We start from the raw sequence: 15,438 nt of genomic DNA on the forward strand, positions 1-15,438 counted from the left end.
TTCTGGGTTTTTGGCTGTTTTATTTGGGGGGTACGGAATGTTGGGGGGGTTGTTTTGCTTTACTTTCACCAGCTCTAGGTGTTTGCTTTCTTTGTTTTGCTTTTACCCTACTCTGTTCAAAGACTGGGAGAGAAACATGCTGTCTTAGGGTGTTACTGCTGTGAACAGACGCCATGACCAAGGCAACTTTTTTTTTTTTTTTTTTTTTTTTTTTGGTTCTTTTTTTCGGAGCTGGGGACCGAACCCAGGGCCTTGCACTTCCTAGGCAAGCGCTCTACCACTGAGCTAAATCCCCAGCCCCCCAAGGCAACTCTTATAAGGACAGCATTTAAGTGGGGCTGGCTTACAGGTTCAGAGAGTCAGTCCATTATCATCAAGGCAGGAGCATGGCAGCATCCAGGCAGGCATGGTGCAGGAGGAGCTGAGAGTTCTACATCTTCATCTGAAGGCTGCTAGTGGAAGACTGGCTTCCAGGCAGCTAGGATGAGGGTCTCAAAGCCCATGCCCACAGTGACACACCTACTCTTGGTGCCACTCCCTGGGCCAAGCATAACAAACCATAACACATTCCCAAAGAGGCTGCCCAGAAACCCAAAGCCACAAACGCAGAAGTGCCACTCAGGAACGGCACTGAGTTACCTCTGCGTCTGGAAGGCTCTGTGGGCTGCTGATGGCCTCCTGGGCCATGGGGTGGCTCTGTCTCAGCAACTTAGGAAGGGCTGCTGTGCTGTGAGCAGGCCGTGCCCCTTCCTCCACCTCTGGTCCCCAGTCTCACAAGTGTGTGTCACTACATCTAGCAATACTGTCCCCTACCCTTCTCTGAGACAAGGTCTCACTGTGTAGCCCAGGCTCATAGGCTACCATTCTGCATCAGCCTCCAGACCACGATGATGACAGGTGTGTCACCACACCCAGGTCTCATCAGGTTGAGATTTGAACTTAGTGTCTCACACCGCAGGCAAGTGGTCTACACAGAGGAATGTTCCCAGCCCTCTCACCTCTCACCTTTTCCTTTTGTATGGTGTGTGTGTGTGTGTGTGTGTGTGTGTGTGTGTGTGTGTGTGTGTGTGTGTGTGTGTGTATGTATGTCCTCACTCAAGAGCACACACAGTCTAGACTGAGAGTCAAAGGACAATATATTGGAATCAGTTCTCCCTTTCCACTGTGTGGGTTACCAAGCTTCGTGGCAAGTGCCTTTACCCACTGAGTCAGCCCTACAACTCAGTAATTTTACTCTTTGAGACAGAGCTTAAGGCCCAGGCTGGCTTCGAACTCAGTGTATAGTCAAGAATGATAGGGGCTGGCAAGGTGGCTCAGCAGGTAAGCGCACAGGCCACTCTTCCAGAGGTCCTGAGTTCAGATCTCAGCAACCATGTGGTGGCTCACAACCATCTGTAATAGAATCCAGTGTGTTCTGGTGTGCATGAAATTAGGGTAGTCATATACATAAAATAAATAAATCTTTAAAAAAAAAAAAAAAAAAAAGAATGATTTTGGACTCCTGATTGTCCCGACTCTGCGTCCTGGGTGCTGGAATTACAGATGTATCACACAGGGGATCTTTTGTACTATTCATAGTGCAACATTGAGTGGCTTTTCCTTTTAAAATGTTTTCCCTGGGGGGTTGGGGATTTAGCTCAGTGGTAGAGCGCTTGCCTAGCAAGCACAAGGCCCTGGGTTTGGTCCTCAGCTCCGAAAAAAAAAAAAAAATATTTTCCCTGTGTGAGGCATGCACACACCACAGTCAGTACACGTGGTCAGAGGACAATTTATCAGAGTCTTACTCTCCACTTTGTGGTCCCAGGAATCAAATTCAAGTCATCAGCCTTGGTGACAAGTGCCTTTGCCCACTTACCTCCTAGCTTCTTTCAATGATAGACTATAGTGTGGTTGCGTAAGCCAGATAAACCCTTTCCTCCCCAATCTTTTCCTCTTCAGATTGCTTTTGGGGTGATGGTGTTTCATCATTGAAGCATTAGAAACCCTATGACAGGGGTTGGGGATTTAGTTGTAGAGCGCTTGCCTAACAAGCACAAGGCCCTGGGTTCGGTCCCCAGCTTTGAAAAAAAGAAAAGAAAAAAAAAAAAAAAAGAGAAACCCTATGACACCCTCTGGACCATCCTTCATCCCCTCCCCTAATTCAACCTATTACAAGCCAGGTGTGGTGGTGCATGCCTTTAGGAAGGTAGAGGCTGATCTCTTAAATTCCAGGCCATGCTACATTATATATAATTATATATATATAATGAGACCTTGATTTAAGAAAAGAAGAGGGGTTGGGGATTTAGCTCAGCGGTAGAGCGCTTGCCTAGTGAGCGCAAGGCCCTGGGTTCAATCCCCAGCTCCGGAAAAAAAAAAAAAGCAAAAAGAAAGAAAGAAAGAAAAGAAGAAAGAAAAAAGAGGGCTGGAATGATGGCTCAGTAGTTAAGAGCACTGACTGCTCTTCCAGAGGTCCTGAGTTCAATTCCCAGCAAACACATGGTGGCTCACAGCCATCTGTAATGGGATCTGATGCCCTCTACAGGTGTGTCTGAAGACAGTGACAGTGTACTCATAAAAATAGAATAAATCTTAAAAAGAAAAGAAAGGGGGTTGGGGATTTAGCTCAGTGGTAGAGCACTTGCTAAGGCCCTGGGTTTGGACCCCAGCTCCGGAAAAGAAAAGAAAAGAAAAGAAAAGAAAAGAAAAGAAAAGAAAAGAAAAGAAAAGAAAAGAGAAGAGAAGAGAAGAGAAGAGAAAAGAAAAGAAAAGAAAAGAAAAGAAAAGAAGAGAAGAGAAAAGAAAAGAAAAGAAAGAAGCAATCACATCTTTAATACAAGCACTCCAGAGGCAGAGGCAAATGGATCCTCTGTGAGTTCAAGGCCAGCCGATCTACAGAGAGAGTTCCAGAACAGCCAAGGATACACCGAGAAACCCTGTGGCCAGAAGGAAATAAAAATGTACCCAGTAGGTGGGCTAGTATGGCGGCACACCTTTAATCCCAGCCCCGGGAGACAGAAATAGTCAGATCTCTGAGTTCAAGGCCAGCCTGGTCTACTGAGTGAGCTCCAGGACAGCCAGGCATACACAGAGAAACCCTGTCTACAAACAAACCAATCAAAAGGCTTAGTTGGGTGGAGATTACATAGGTAAGGAGTTAGTTTCATTGAGAGTGTCTAAGGGAACGGAGGACTCAAGAAGAGGGCATTGGGCAGTGCCCAGAGGGAAGAAGAAGCTAGGTCAGATGGTTGTAATCGTAGCCCTCAGGAGAATGAGGCAGGTTCCAGGGCATTCTGGTCTACACAGGGAAACCCTGTTTCTCAGAGAAGGGAATTGACTCCTTCCTTAGCCCACCAATTTCCCCCAGGTCACATTTACTTGTAAAAGCGGGAAACAGACCTTAAGTAAGAAAGTCGGGGGGTTGGGGATTTAGCTCAGTGGTAGAGCACTTGCCTAGCAAGCTCAAGGCCCTGGGTTCGGTCCCCAGCTCCGAAAAAAAAGAACCAAAAAAAAAAAAAAAAAAAAAAGAAAGTCGGATTTTTAAAAGATTTACTTATTTATTTTATGTATATGAATTCTGTATCTGTCTTCAGACACACCAGAAGAGGGCATCGAATGCCATCACAGATGGTCGTGAGCCACCATGTGGTTGCTGGGAATTGAACTCAGGACCTCTGGAAGAGCAGGCAGTGCTCTTAACCACTGAGCCATCTCTCCAGCCCTGGGCTTGCTTTCTATTGCTGTGATAAACACTATGAGCAAAAGCAACCTGAGGGTTTATTTGCCTTGTATATCCCAATCACAGTCTACCACTGAGGGAAGCCAGGGCAGGAACCTGGCGGCTGGAACTGAAGCAGAGGCCATAAAGGAACGTGCTCACTGGTTTGCTCAGCCTGTTTTCTTCCTGAGACACCCAGGACCACCTGCAGAGGGGTGGACCACCCACAGGGGGCTGGATCTCCCTGGGTCCTTAAGGAAATGTCCCACAGGCCAATCTGGTGGAGGTGTGCTCTCATTTGAGGTTCCTGCTTACCAGAAAACTTCAGCCATGTCACCTATAAAGCTGACCATTGTGATCGTACTGTTTTTAATCTTTCCTTTCTCAGAAAAGGTGGGCACGGGGAGGGAGACCTGAGGGCCAGGGGAATCACTTGAGCAGACACAGGAGGACCAAGTGAGAGGATGGCAGTAGGTATAAATGCTAATGTGCTGGAGAGGCGGGACCTAGTGGCCTGCAGGGGTCTTGGGGCAGGAGAGTGCCACGAGGGACCCTTTGCTCACAGGAGCACCTCAAGCATTTTCAGCCACATTACACCACATCACTGCCAAATACGCTTCCACTCAGCCACAGCTGTTTTATGATCACAAAGCTATGAAAGTGATTCTCCAAAGCTATGCTGGCAGGCCTTCTGAGTTCTTTTTTTTTTTTTTTTTAAGATTTATTTATTATATATAAGTACAATGTAGCTGTCTTCATGCACACCAGAAGAGGGCATTAGATCTCATTACAGATGGTTGCGAGCCACCATGTGGTTGCTGGGATTTGAACTCATTACCTCTGGATGAGCAGTCAATGCTCTTAACCACTGAGCCATCTCTCCAACCCCTCTTTTGAGTTCTTTTTTTTTTTTAAAGGTTTATTTGTTTATTTTATGCATATAAGTAACTGTAGCTGTCTTCAGACACACCAGAAGAGGGCATCAGATCCCATTACAGATGGTTGTGAGCCACCATGTGGTTGCTGGGAATTGAACTCAGGACCTCTGGAAGAGCAGTCAGTGCTCTTAACCGCTGAGCCATCTCTCCAGCCCATTGAGTTCTTTTTTTTTTTTTTTTTTTTTTTTGGTTCTTTTTTTCGGAGCTGGGGCCATTGAGTTCTTTAAAAAAAAAAAAAATGGCTAAGGCTGGAGAGATGGCTTCTTCTCAGTTAAGAGCACAGGCTTTTCTTCCAGACAGCCTGGGTTCAATTCCCAGCACCCACACGGCAGCTCACGCCTGTCTGTAACTCCTGAGCCGGGGGGGTCTGACTCCCTCATACATGCAGGCAAAACACCAATGTACGTTTAAAAGAAGAAAAGACTCTCCAGTGCTAATTGCCTAGCCGGTCTGTACAGTGACAGACACCTGCCTAGCCGGTCTGTACAGTGACAGACACCGTGCAGCAGCCCCATGGCCGGCACTGGCAAGCTCACCGTGTCGCTGTCCAGACCTTCCTTTTCCCTTTGTACACGTCAGCACTCCTGTTCTGACTTCAGAGACATTCTGTTGTCTGCCTGGCTTCTGACTTTCAGTATCACTGGGGTTTACTGTGTTGGACTGGTTAGTGAGACTAAAGGCAAAAAAACCCACAGCCTTTCCTCCAGGTCCCCAGCTGGCTGGCACCCCTGGGCCACTATGCATTCAGGAAGATTTTTGCTTACATGTTCTCATTTAGTATTGTTTAAGACAAAACAGTTTGGAGGGGGGTGCTTTCTTAGTTTTTGGTTTTGTTTGTTTTGGCTTTTTGTTTGGTTTGGGGGATTTGGTTGGTTTTTTTGTTTGTTTTGTTTTTTTAGTTTTTTTTTTTTTTTTTGGTTTTGTTGTTGTTTTGTTTTGTAGACAGGGTTTCATTATGTATTATCTTGAACTCACTACGTAGACCAGGCTGGCCTTGAACTTACAGAGATCCAAACATGCCTCTGCCTCATGCTGGGACCACCATGTCTGGCTTTATGTTTTGTTTTGTTTTGTTTTGTTTTTTTCTTAATTTATTTTCAGTATCTGCATCTTCCTAAATCTGAAGGTGTGGTTAATTCAGTCTTCCCGGAAGGCACATTCGGGAACAACTTTGTTCTTAGGAAGTAAGAGAGGGATGGAATGGATTCAACCCAGCCCGCTATCACGGGCTTGCCATCTCTAGGAAGCATCCCTAGCCTTCTGGCAAGCTGCACTCTGGCTCCCGGCTTCTGGCAAATAAACAGCCATCCATAGCCCAGAGGCAGAACTGTGCTGGTGGGTAAGTACAGAGGCTGCCGTGTAGAGACTCTGGGTCCAGGCTGTCCCAGTCAAGCCCGTAAAACTGGACGCGAATCTCCCTCTGAGCCATTGTGACCCTGGATTCTGTGGCAACTTTGTAGAACTACCTCCCTCACTCCTCCGTTTGGGAGCCTGAAGTCAGCCAAGGCACGGGACAGGGCTCCAAGCAACACCTCATGCCCTCCGGCGGCGCGTTGTGACAGGGGAGCATGCTCCCACTCCAGGTGGAGGCTGCCGAATGTCAGTCAGGAACCATCCCTGACACCGCGTCAGGAATAGCTTATTCGTGGTTCATCTTCCTTCTTTGGCATTCAAACTGTGTATGGAGCAATTAGCATTTAATATTTGGTAATTAGCATGCTTAATGTGATTCTGATAAGTTCCTTGACATTTTCATAAAAACAGCACGTTCCCTCCCACCCTTCAAGGAGCAAGACCCGGTTTGTCAAAAAAAAAAAAAAAAAAAAGCCGCGCCAGTCTTTTTTTGGTTTTGAATATGCATGTGCGGGGCCTCTTCCTGGGCTCTGCTGGTAAATTTAGAAACTCTTTCCGAAAGAGCCCCATTCTAATTCTGCAGCCACCCGCTCCTGGCTCACAATCCGAAGCAAAGTAGCCAAATGGCGCGACAAACCTCGCAAGTAAATAAAAGTCCCATGTGCGCCCAGACTAGACACACGATCTGCTCAAACGCAACCAGGGTCCAAGGATGGGCCCCGGCCCTCGAACCCCTGCGCCGGCGCGGCCCGCCCCGGAACCCTCCCGCCGCCCGGGCCCCTCGGCCCCACGTGGCCCGGCAGCCGGCCGCACTACCCTGCTGCCGCTGACAGACAGCGCGACCCAACCAATCACCGTGAGGTGAAGCCCGGGGGCCAATGAGCTCCTCGTGAAGCCGCGGGCCTGCCCACGCCGCCATTGGAGGGCCGGGGCTCCACCCCCGCCCGTAGGCCCCGCCCCCGAGCGGGTTAGGTTGCGGCGCGGGCGGCGGGCAGAGGTGGTCCCGTTGTGCTGGGGCTCCGCGCGGCCTGCAGTCCCGGGCCCGCGACGCGCGCCGCCCGCCCGCCATGGAGCCTGGCCCCGACGGCCCAGCCGCGCCCGGCCCCGCCGCCATCCGTGAGGGTTGGTTCCGAGAGACCTGCAGCCTGTGGCCTGGCCAGGCCCTGTCGCTGCAAGTGGAGCAGCTGCTGCACCACCGGCGCTCGCGGTACCAAGACATCCTCGTCTTCCGCAGGTACCGCCCGCCGCGCGCCGGCACAGCTGTCAGAAGTTCTGCGCTAGGCCCGGCTCCCCCGCGCTATGCCCGCGGCCGGGCCCTGCGTCCACGTGTCACTGCCGGGACACGTCAGCCGAGGGGACCCCGGGGCCCACCCAGCCCCCACTCGTGGCCGGTCTGCCACGTGTCACCCTGAATGTCCACCCGGGGACCCCATGGCGGCCACGGTGCGCGTCAGGGCGGGCTGGGACCCATTCTCCCTGTGCCCCAAGACCCACATCCCCGACTGTCACTCTGCCCGCAGTAAAACCTACGGCAACGTGCTGGTTCTGGATGGCGTCATCCAGTGTACCGAGAGGGACGAGTTCTCCTACCAGGAGATGATAGCCAACCTGCCGCTCTGCAGCCACCCCAACCCGCGGAAGGTACCGCATTGCCCCGGGTTCGGTCCTGAACTTGGGGTCCTGAAAAGCAGGTCTGGCTGACACTAGGTGAGGATGTTTGGGGCCAGATGCTACCCAGACAAGTGTCAGAAAATGCTGGTCAGGATGAGTGGAGCCCCTGGGAGAGCTGGTCTCTTTAGAAGCCCTGAGACGGGAACCCATGCTGCCAGGACCCTGAGGCACAGAAGGGTTCAGGAGAGTAGAGAATGACTCAGAGAGACCTGTAGCTGGAAAGAGCGGGTTCTGTGGGAGTGGACCTGCTCAGTCCTGACTTGTCCTTTCCTGGTTCCAGGTGCTGATCATCGGGGGTGGAGATGGGGGCGTCCTACGGGAAGTGGTGAAGCACCCCTCTGTGGAGTCTGTGGTCCAGTGCGAGATCGATGAGGTGGGTGCTGTACAGGAGGCCTGGGTTTGAGTCACCAGGGTCAGCTTTGCACCTTGAGGCACCAATGTTCTTACCATGCCTGGCCTGTTTCCTCATTCTGAAAAGATGGTTCAGCAGGGAAACCAGATAGTTAAAGCCGGGCACACACAGCAGCAGAAATGTTAACCCTTGGTACTTTCAGAGCGAGCCAGTTCTGCCTTAGGGCCTAGGTAGAGCCAGGGACATCAACAACTATGGCATCTACCCTTTATACCCAGTATGGTTTTAGTGAGCACTTACTGTATGCTGAGTGTTACCCAAGGTGCTGGGGTAATAAAGTGATGGACGGGTGAGTCCCTGGGCATGGGGCTGACCTGGATTGGAGATGACACCATGACATGACGAGGCTAGACACAGGGGTAAAAGGTACAGAAAACATGGACGGGTACAGGCTAATCAGAAGTGTGCAGCCACACATACTTGTAACCCCAGCACTTAGGTAGAAGTGTGATCTAGAGTGTGAGGCCAGCATGGGTTGTCTGAGACCTTCTCTCAGAAAATACACGTGTCAAAGCCCCCCTCAGATGGGGCACTAGGTCTGCAGGAGATGAAGGCCTGGAAACCATGAAGAGCTGAGGTGCTCCTCCCATTTTATAGATCTGTGGGAAAAGGGTCCAAAAGAGAAGCCTTGTCCAAAGGGACCCAACCAGGAGTCCCCAGCCTCTGACCAGCCCGGTCCTTCCTGTGCCCCTCCCCAGGATGTCATTGAGGTCTCTAAGAAGTTCCTGCCTGGCATGGCCGTTGGCTACTCCAGCTCAAAGCTGACTCTCCACGTGGGCGATGGCTTTGAGTTCATGAAGCAGAACCAAGATGCCTTTGATGTCATCATCACCGACTCCTCAGACCCCATGGGTGAGCCAGGGCATGTCCCACCGCGTGCAGCAGTCCTCAGACCAGAGCTGTGTTCTCCCTTGATAGCACAGATGATGGGGACCCGGGGACAGTGGGGGAGGTCTAGCCTTGGTCCATAGTGACCTCGGCTTCCTCTTTGGCGTCTTCGCTGTTCTTGGCTGGCCAGCATCCAGGTGTGCTGTGATGCAGTGGGGGTGCGGTGAAAGGCAGGGCCCCCCGGGTGCTAAGGCACTAGGCGCCACACTCCACAGACTGAGCGGCCGTGGCTGTGTTGTGCTGTGGGTGACCTTGGCCTGAAGGTCTCAGCCAGGACGACCACGCTCTACCCCTCTAGGCCCTGCTGAGAGCCTCTTCAAGGAGTCCTATTACCAGCTCATGAAGACAGCCCTCAAAGAAGATGGCATCCTCTGTTGCCAGGGTGAGCATGGGCACAGTGGGGTGCAGGGTGGGCCGGCCGCCTCTCTGTGGCAGGGCTGACTCCTGGCCTCCCCCACAGGCGAGTGCCAGTGGCTGCACCTGGACCTCATCAAGGAGATGAGGCATTTCTGCAAGTCTCTCTTCCCTGTGGTGAGCTATGCCTACTGTACCATTCCCACCTATCCCAGTGGCCAGATCGGCTTCATGCTGTGTAGCAAAAACCCGGTGAGCTGGGGACTGCCTGCGAGGGAGGGTGTGGGCGGGCACTGAGAGCCCCGTCCTGATGCTCTTTGGTCCCTGGTCCCCAGAGCACCAACTTCCGGGAGCCCGTGCAGCAGCTGACACAGGCCCAGGTAGAGCAGATGCAGCTGAAGTACTATAACTCAGACATGCACCGCGCGGCCTTCGTGCTGCCAGAGTTCACCCGAAAGGTGAGTGGCCTGCCAGTCTCCCTGCTGGACCTCGGTCTGCACGGCTTGCACGCCCTCCTGACCCCCCTCGTATCCTATCAGGCCCTGAATGACATAAGCTGAATCCAGTGCCACTGTAACACCACCCGAGACCTCAGTTGGATTGGACCAAGGAGCTTCCAAGCTGTCTGGGACCACCAGTCCTGGACCAGACTCCCAGATGACTCTTGCCCACCAACCAAGTGTTACAGGCCCCAGAATGCTGCCTGGCCTGCCCTGCTGGGTGGACTCAGTCTCTGTGTCTGTCTATCTCTGTGGCGTTCAGCCCCACGCCTATACCAGCTCTGTACAGCACCACCTATGCCCTGTGACCCAACAAAAAACACGTGTATTTATAACAAGCTTGGTCTCGACCTCTGACCTTTCCTGGTCCTACCAGTGGTACTGCCAGATGTTGGGGGTTCTGTGGCCTCTGGCTTGGAGGGGATGCAGCAGTCCTAAGGCCAGCCCCCAAATCTTCTGAGAAGCCATCCAGTTGGTAGGGAGCCCGCTTTATCTAGGGCCCAGTGCTATGGAGTAAAGTATCCAGTTAGGGCCGCCTAAAGCTAGAGCTTTTAAGCTGCCTCGGAATGGTGTGTCACATCTGCTCAATGAAGTAATGCTTCTACTGTGGGTACAAACCCGAGTTCAAATCCTTTCCAGAGGGGTTGGGGATTTAGCTCAGTGGTAGAGCGCTTGCCTAGCAAACGCAAGGCCCTGGGTTCGGTCCCCAGCTCCAAAAAAGAAAAAAAAATCCTTCCCATAGCTCTCCCACCATGTTTCCAAAGTTTACCTGCATGGGGCTGTCCTCTCTCCAAGGTGCTGAACCTGACCCTTGTCGCTGCATCACAGCCTCTTACAGAACCAAGGCTCTGGTTTCTGGAGTGAGAAGCCAGTTACAGGTCTTCATGTCCACTCTCCCCAGGAGTGACACGGACACACTGACCCTTTCCCACCCTAGCTAAGAGGCACGGAGGGGAATTTATGGGGAAATTGTGGGCTAGGGGGGCCACCAAGGTGGTTGGCCCCCTACTGGAGTGACACTGCAATCTTCCTCACGTGGGAAGCCACAGGGGGACTAAGGAGTAATCCTGGGGACCCAGGGTCTGACACACACAGAGCATGTGCCAAAGAGCTGGTTGGTCTCACTGTTAATGGCCTCAACCTAACTTTTTTTTTTTTTTTTTTTTTTTTTGGTTCTTTTTTTTTCGGAGCTGGGGACCGAACCCAGGGCCTTGCGCTTCCTAGGTAAGCGCTCTACCGCTGAGCTAAATCCCCAGCCCCTCAACCTAACTTCTTAGCTAGGTTCCTGACACTCTCCTAGCCTAATGAAGTATTCATGCCTCCCTGCCCGAGTAGTGAAGGACAGACTTGCCGTGCTTAGACCTGATGCCTCGGAGCAGGAAGGCCAAACACTCCCAGAAACATCCAAGCCACACCATCTTCCTGCCTCAAGCAGGTCTACCTTGAGACCCAGGCAGGGGTGCTGCTGGGCAGAGCAGGTGGGACAGACTCTAGATCTTTGAGTAGAATGTCAGGAGGCTGGAGAGATGGCTCAGTGGTTAAGAGCACTGACTGCTCTTCCAGAGGTCCTGAGTTCAAATCCCAGCAACCACATGGTGGCTCACAACCATCTGTAATGGGATCTGATGCCCTCTTCTGGTGTGTGTGAAGACAGCTACAGTGTACTCATCTATAATAAATACATTTAAAAAAAAAATGTCAGCAACCAGGCTGGACATCTCCCATCTACCTCACTGACACCATGACCTGAGTCCAGGCATTTTAGCCAGGCACCCTGTCCAGGGTTCTGACATCCGTCAGTTCCCTGACCTAAGTGTCTCAAGTTGTATCAGGTAGCAGGGCCAAGAGAACTAGTTGCAAAACCCAACGGCTTTCCCCAGTATGGTACGGAACAGCACAGTACAGTGATCCCTGCTTCACTGAACCTGAACCTTTAGCTGGAAATGCAGTCCCTGGAGTCTGGGCCTATTGATGTGGAGCCACAAAATCCTTGGTGGACCAGCTTGTTCTGGGGAACAGAGTCTTTGCTTGGTGTATTTCAAGACAGGCTTTCTCCGTGTAGCCCTGGCTGTACTGGAACTCTCTGTAGAGTAGGCTGGCCTTGAACTCCAAATAGCTGAGATTAAAAGTATGTCACCACAGGCTGGAAGTCTCGCCTAGAGTTTTCAAACTGTCAAACAAACCATGGTTCAAGGAGCCCCATAGTCCCCTGTGCTGCTTAGCAGAAGCAGTGAATGTTGGGTTCATGTCTAGGAAGCCGTCTCTTCTGTTCCCTTATGACTGTATGGCCTTTGCCCCTCACTACAGTCACAGCCCCTAATAACCTTGGGATTTCTTGATGAGACTGACTTGTCCTTCGTTGGGTTTCTACAATGACGGTTTGCTGTTGGGGTGATTTGACTGGGGCACTTGAGCCTACACTGGGATCACTGAACAACTACTGCAAGCTGGGCCCTGGGGCACCATGTTGCTGAGGCCTGAGATAGTGACCAGAGGGACCTAGGTTGTGTGTTCACCCATTGACCTCTGCCCTTTGCAATGTTCTCTGATGACACAGTAAGTGTGCTGCTTTGGACATGAAGAAGGGTTCAAGAGGGACCTTGGTCGACAAGCCACCACTAGTGATTGCCACCCCAAGTGAGGCTAGTCTTGGAGTGTTTGACTGTCGCATGGGTCTGCTGCCACAGCCCAGGCACCGGTCCACAGAGCCCTCAGTGTGCAGCGGTAGACCATCATCGGTTTGGGTGTTCTTAATGTCTAAACAAATCCACATGTACATGCTCACAGCTTGCGCAGGAAGTGTTCCATTGTGGCTTTGTCTCCTACAAAGTGTGAGGTTTTCCCCAGGTTGTTGACTGGTTGGCTTATTTTCATAATTTTTTAATTTTTGAAAATTTTCATAATTTTTAGGTGTTTTATTTGTTTTTGTTTTTTCAAGACACGGTTTCTCCATTTAGCCCTGGCTATCCTAGAACTTATTCTGTAGACCAGGCTGGCCTCAGACTCTGGAGATCCACCTGCCTCTGCCTCCCAAGCACTGGCATTAAAGTTGTGTGCCACCACCTCCTGGCGTAAGGACTTACTTTGTGTGTCTGCCAGAGAGCATGCGTGCCCAGAGAGGCCAAAGAGGAGCTGTGAGGTCAGTGCTGGGACTCCAATGCAGGTCCTTTGGAAGAACACTATACACTCAACCTCATAGCCACTAAGCTATCTCCCCATCTTTTCTATCCTTGTGAGAGAAATGTTGCGTGACAAAACTTTCCCTGGGTAGACAGCACACGCTTTATAACAAACCAAAGTGTAAGTACCACCAAAGGCGGTGAAACAACTAGTTTTATTGGGGCAGAAATGACACAAAGACAGTTGCATCACCAAAGCTCATCCCAGTATAAGTGACAGCTCACAAACCTAGGAACCTGGAGCACACTACACAGCCTGAAGGCGACTCAACAGGTTGGAGAGTGTCGTCCAGATGCCTCAGTTGGTGTGAACCTGTCCAGGCGCTTGGCTGGTTTCTGCTTCTTCCAGGCAGCGGTCTGGCCTCAGAATCTTCTTTGTACTAGGTGTCCTTCTATCTGAGGGGCCTCTCATCTTTGATTGTTTACTCTGGAAGGAGGGGCCTAGTGAATCTTGTTTGTTCAGGGACTTCCTGAAGCTATTTTGTGTAGTTTACCCTTCCTTCTTAAGGAGCTTTGCTGCTGGATGGAATATTTTAATCTCAGGGAAAATGTAGAAAACATATGTGAGACTCAGAGTCTATGAACATAGAGTTGCTTGTGTCAGAGAAAGAAGGAAGAGGAGGAAATAAGAGGCTCGTGGCACAAACCTGTAACCCAGCACTCAGGAGACTAGGGCAGGTAATTGAGCTCAAGAGCAGCCGGCCTTTATAGGGAAACAAACAGGGGTCTGGACAGACGGCTCAGGGGTTGGGACATTGGGTGCTCTTGCAAAGGATCTAGGCTTAGTTCACAGCGCCTACATGGTGACTCAGAACCGTCTGTAACTCCAGTTCCAGGGAATCTGATGTCCTCTTCTGAGCTCCACAGGCACCAAGCATGCACACGATACAAACATATACAATCAGGCAAACACTAAAAAGGTTCAGCAAGAGGGGTTGGGGATTTAGCTCAGTGGTAAAGCGCTTGCCTAGCAAGTGCAAGGCCCTGGGTTCAGTCCCCAGCTCCGGGAAAAAAAAAAAAAAAGGTTCAGCAAGATGGCTTAGTGGTTAACAGAGCTTGGCGCTAAGCATGACCGTCTGAGTTCAGTCATGAGACCTAGATGGTAAGAAGAACCAACCGATTCTGGCAAGCTGGCTTCTGACTTTCATGCTTGTGAACAAACGCATAGCAAATAATAAAGGCAAAGGTGGTTTAAATGACTCCGTGGAACCGGGAAGTGGAGGCGCACAGACTGAATCCAGCACTCGGGAGGCGACAGTGTATTCATATACATAAAATAAACACTGTTCCTGTCCTCAGACACACCAGAAGAGGGCATCGGATCTTATTACACATGGTTGTGAGCCACCATGTGATTGCTGGGAATTGAACTCAGGACCTCTGGAAGAGCAGTCGGTGCTCTTAACCACTGAGCCATCTCTCCAGCCCATTTTTTTTAAGGCCATTTTGTTTTGTGACATTTAGCTGTGAAAGGCACAAGACCCTCACCTGAGTATCCAGGTTTCCCCTCTACCTGTTCTACCTGCCTCAAGTGCTGTGGCCTTGGAGTGGGGCTAGAGCATGCAGACCAGGGAAGACCAGGGAAGGGAGCACTCCTCTCTACTGGGTAAAGGCTTCCCACACAGTCTGTTAGGGAGAAGCACCCACACCCTTGCCAGTAACCCTCAACTGTGAGCCCAATAGGTCATTAGTTCCCCGAGTGAACTTTAGTGGAATGTTGACCTTGAGACCTTAGGAGAAAGTCTTTGTTTAGTCTCTCCACTGGAAAGGAGTTTTAGCAAGAGCAACTTACATACCCACGGCATGGGAGCGAGGTTGATGAACCATTCCTCCATAAGTGATGACCCCTGAGGGTCTCCTTCCCCAGCCATTCCTCCATAACCAGTGACCCCTGAGGGTCTCCTTCCCCTCTGGACAGGAAAAGCCTGTAAGCATTGATGCAGGAAGGATGCAGGCCTTGTCTCTCCAAAGGCAAGGTAATGCCAGCATGTCCCTGAAGACAAACGGGCAGAGGAGCTGCACCTCACGTGGGAGCACTCCCTAAGGCATGAGCAGAACCATCTTGGAGGAGGGGAGGTGCTCTGAAGGGGCATCGTGCCCTTCTTTTGACCCAATTGTTGAAATAATGGACACCAAGGCATTAGAACCTTCCAGGCATCTTCTGCTGGCAGAAGGTCTCAGCCTAGTGCCTGCCCAGGAGGAGCTTGTCTCCCAAGGGTACATTCACAGAGTTCTGACAGTGTCAGCTCACCCAACAGCTGAGACCGTGGTGGGGATGACCACACTTTGAGCACTGCTAATGTGCACATACCTCTCGGTCTCCAATTAAACCTAAACCTCAGGTCAGGACCCCCAAGAGCTCGCTAAACCTCTCTGCTCTTCCCGATGTGGCCACATCGAATGGATCCTTTTCCTCTGCTTTCCACTGCTAAGTGTGTCAGGTTAA

At 51.2% G+C, this 15,438-nt stretch overlaps 1 protein-coding gene across 1 annotated transcript; it reads left to right on the plus strand.

Annotated features, from left to right (window-relative positions):
- Positions 1-6,949: 6,949 nt before the first annotated feature.
- On the plus strand, positions 6,950-10,151 carry Srm (spermidine synthase). The gene is made up of 8 exons (NM_053464.3): positions 6,950-7,222; positions 7,509-7,629; positions 7,940-8,032; positions 8,770-8,923; positions 9,258-9,341; positions 9,420-9,565; positions 9,649-9,771; positions 9,853-10,151. The coding sequence occupies exons 1-8, from the start codon at positions 7,056-7,058 to the stop codon at positions 9,871-9,873; spliced, it is 909 nt and encodes a 302-aa protein (NP_445916.1). The 5' UTR covers positions 6,950-7,055; the 3' UTR covers positions 9,874-10,151.
- The last annotated feature ends 5,287 nt before the right edge of the window (positions 10,152-15,438 follow it).

This window comes from Rattus norvegicus, chromosome 5 (assembly GCF_021556685.1).
Source record: "Rattus norvegicus strain SHRSP/BbbUtx chromosome 5, alternate assembly SHRSP_T2T, whole genome shotgun sequence".
Taxonomy (NCBI): Eukaryota; Metazoa; Chordata; class Mammalia; order Rodentia; family Muridae; genus Rattus; species Rattus norvegicus.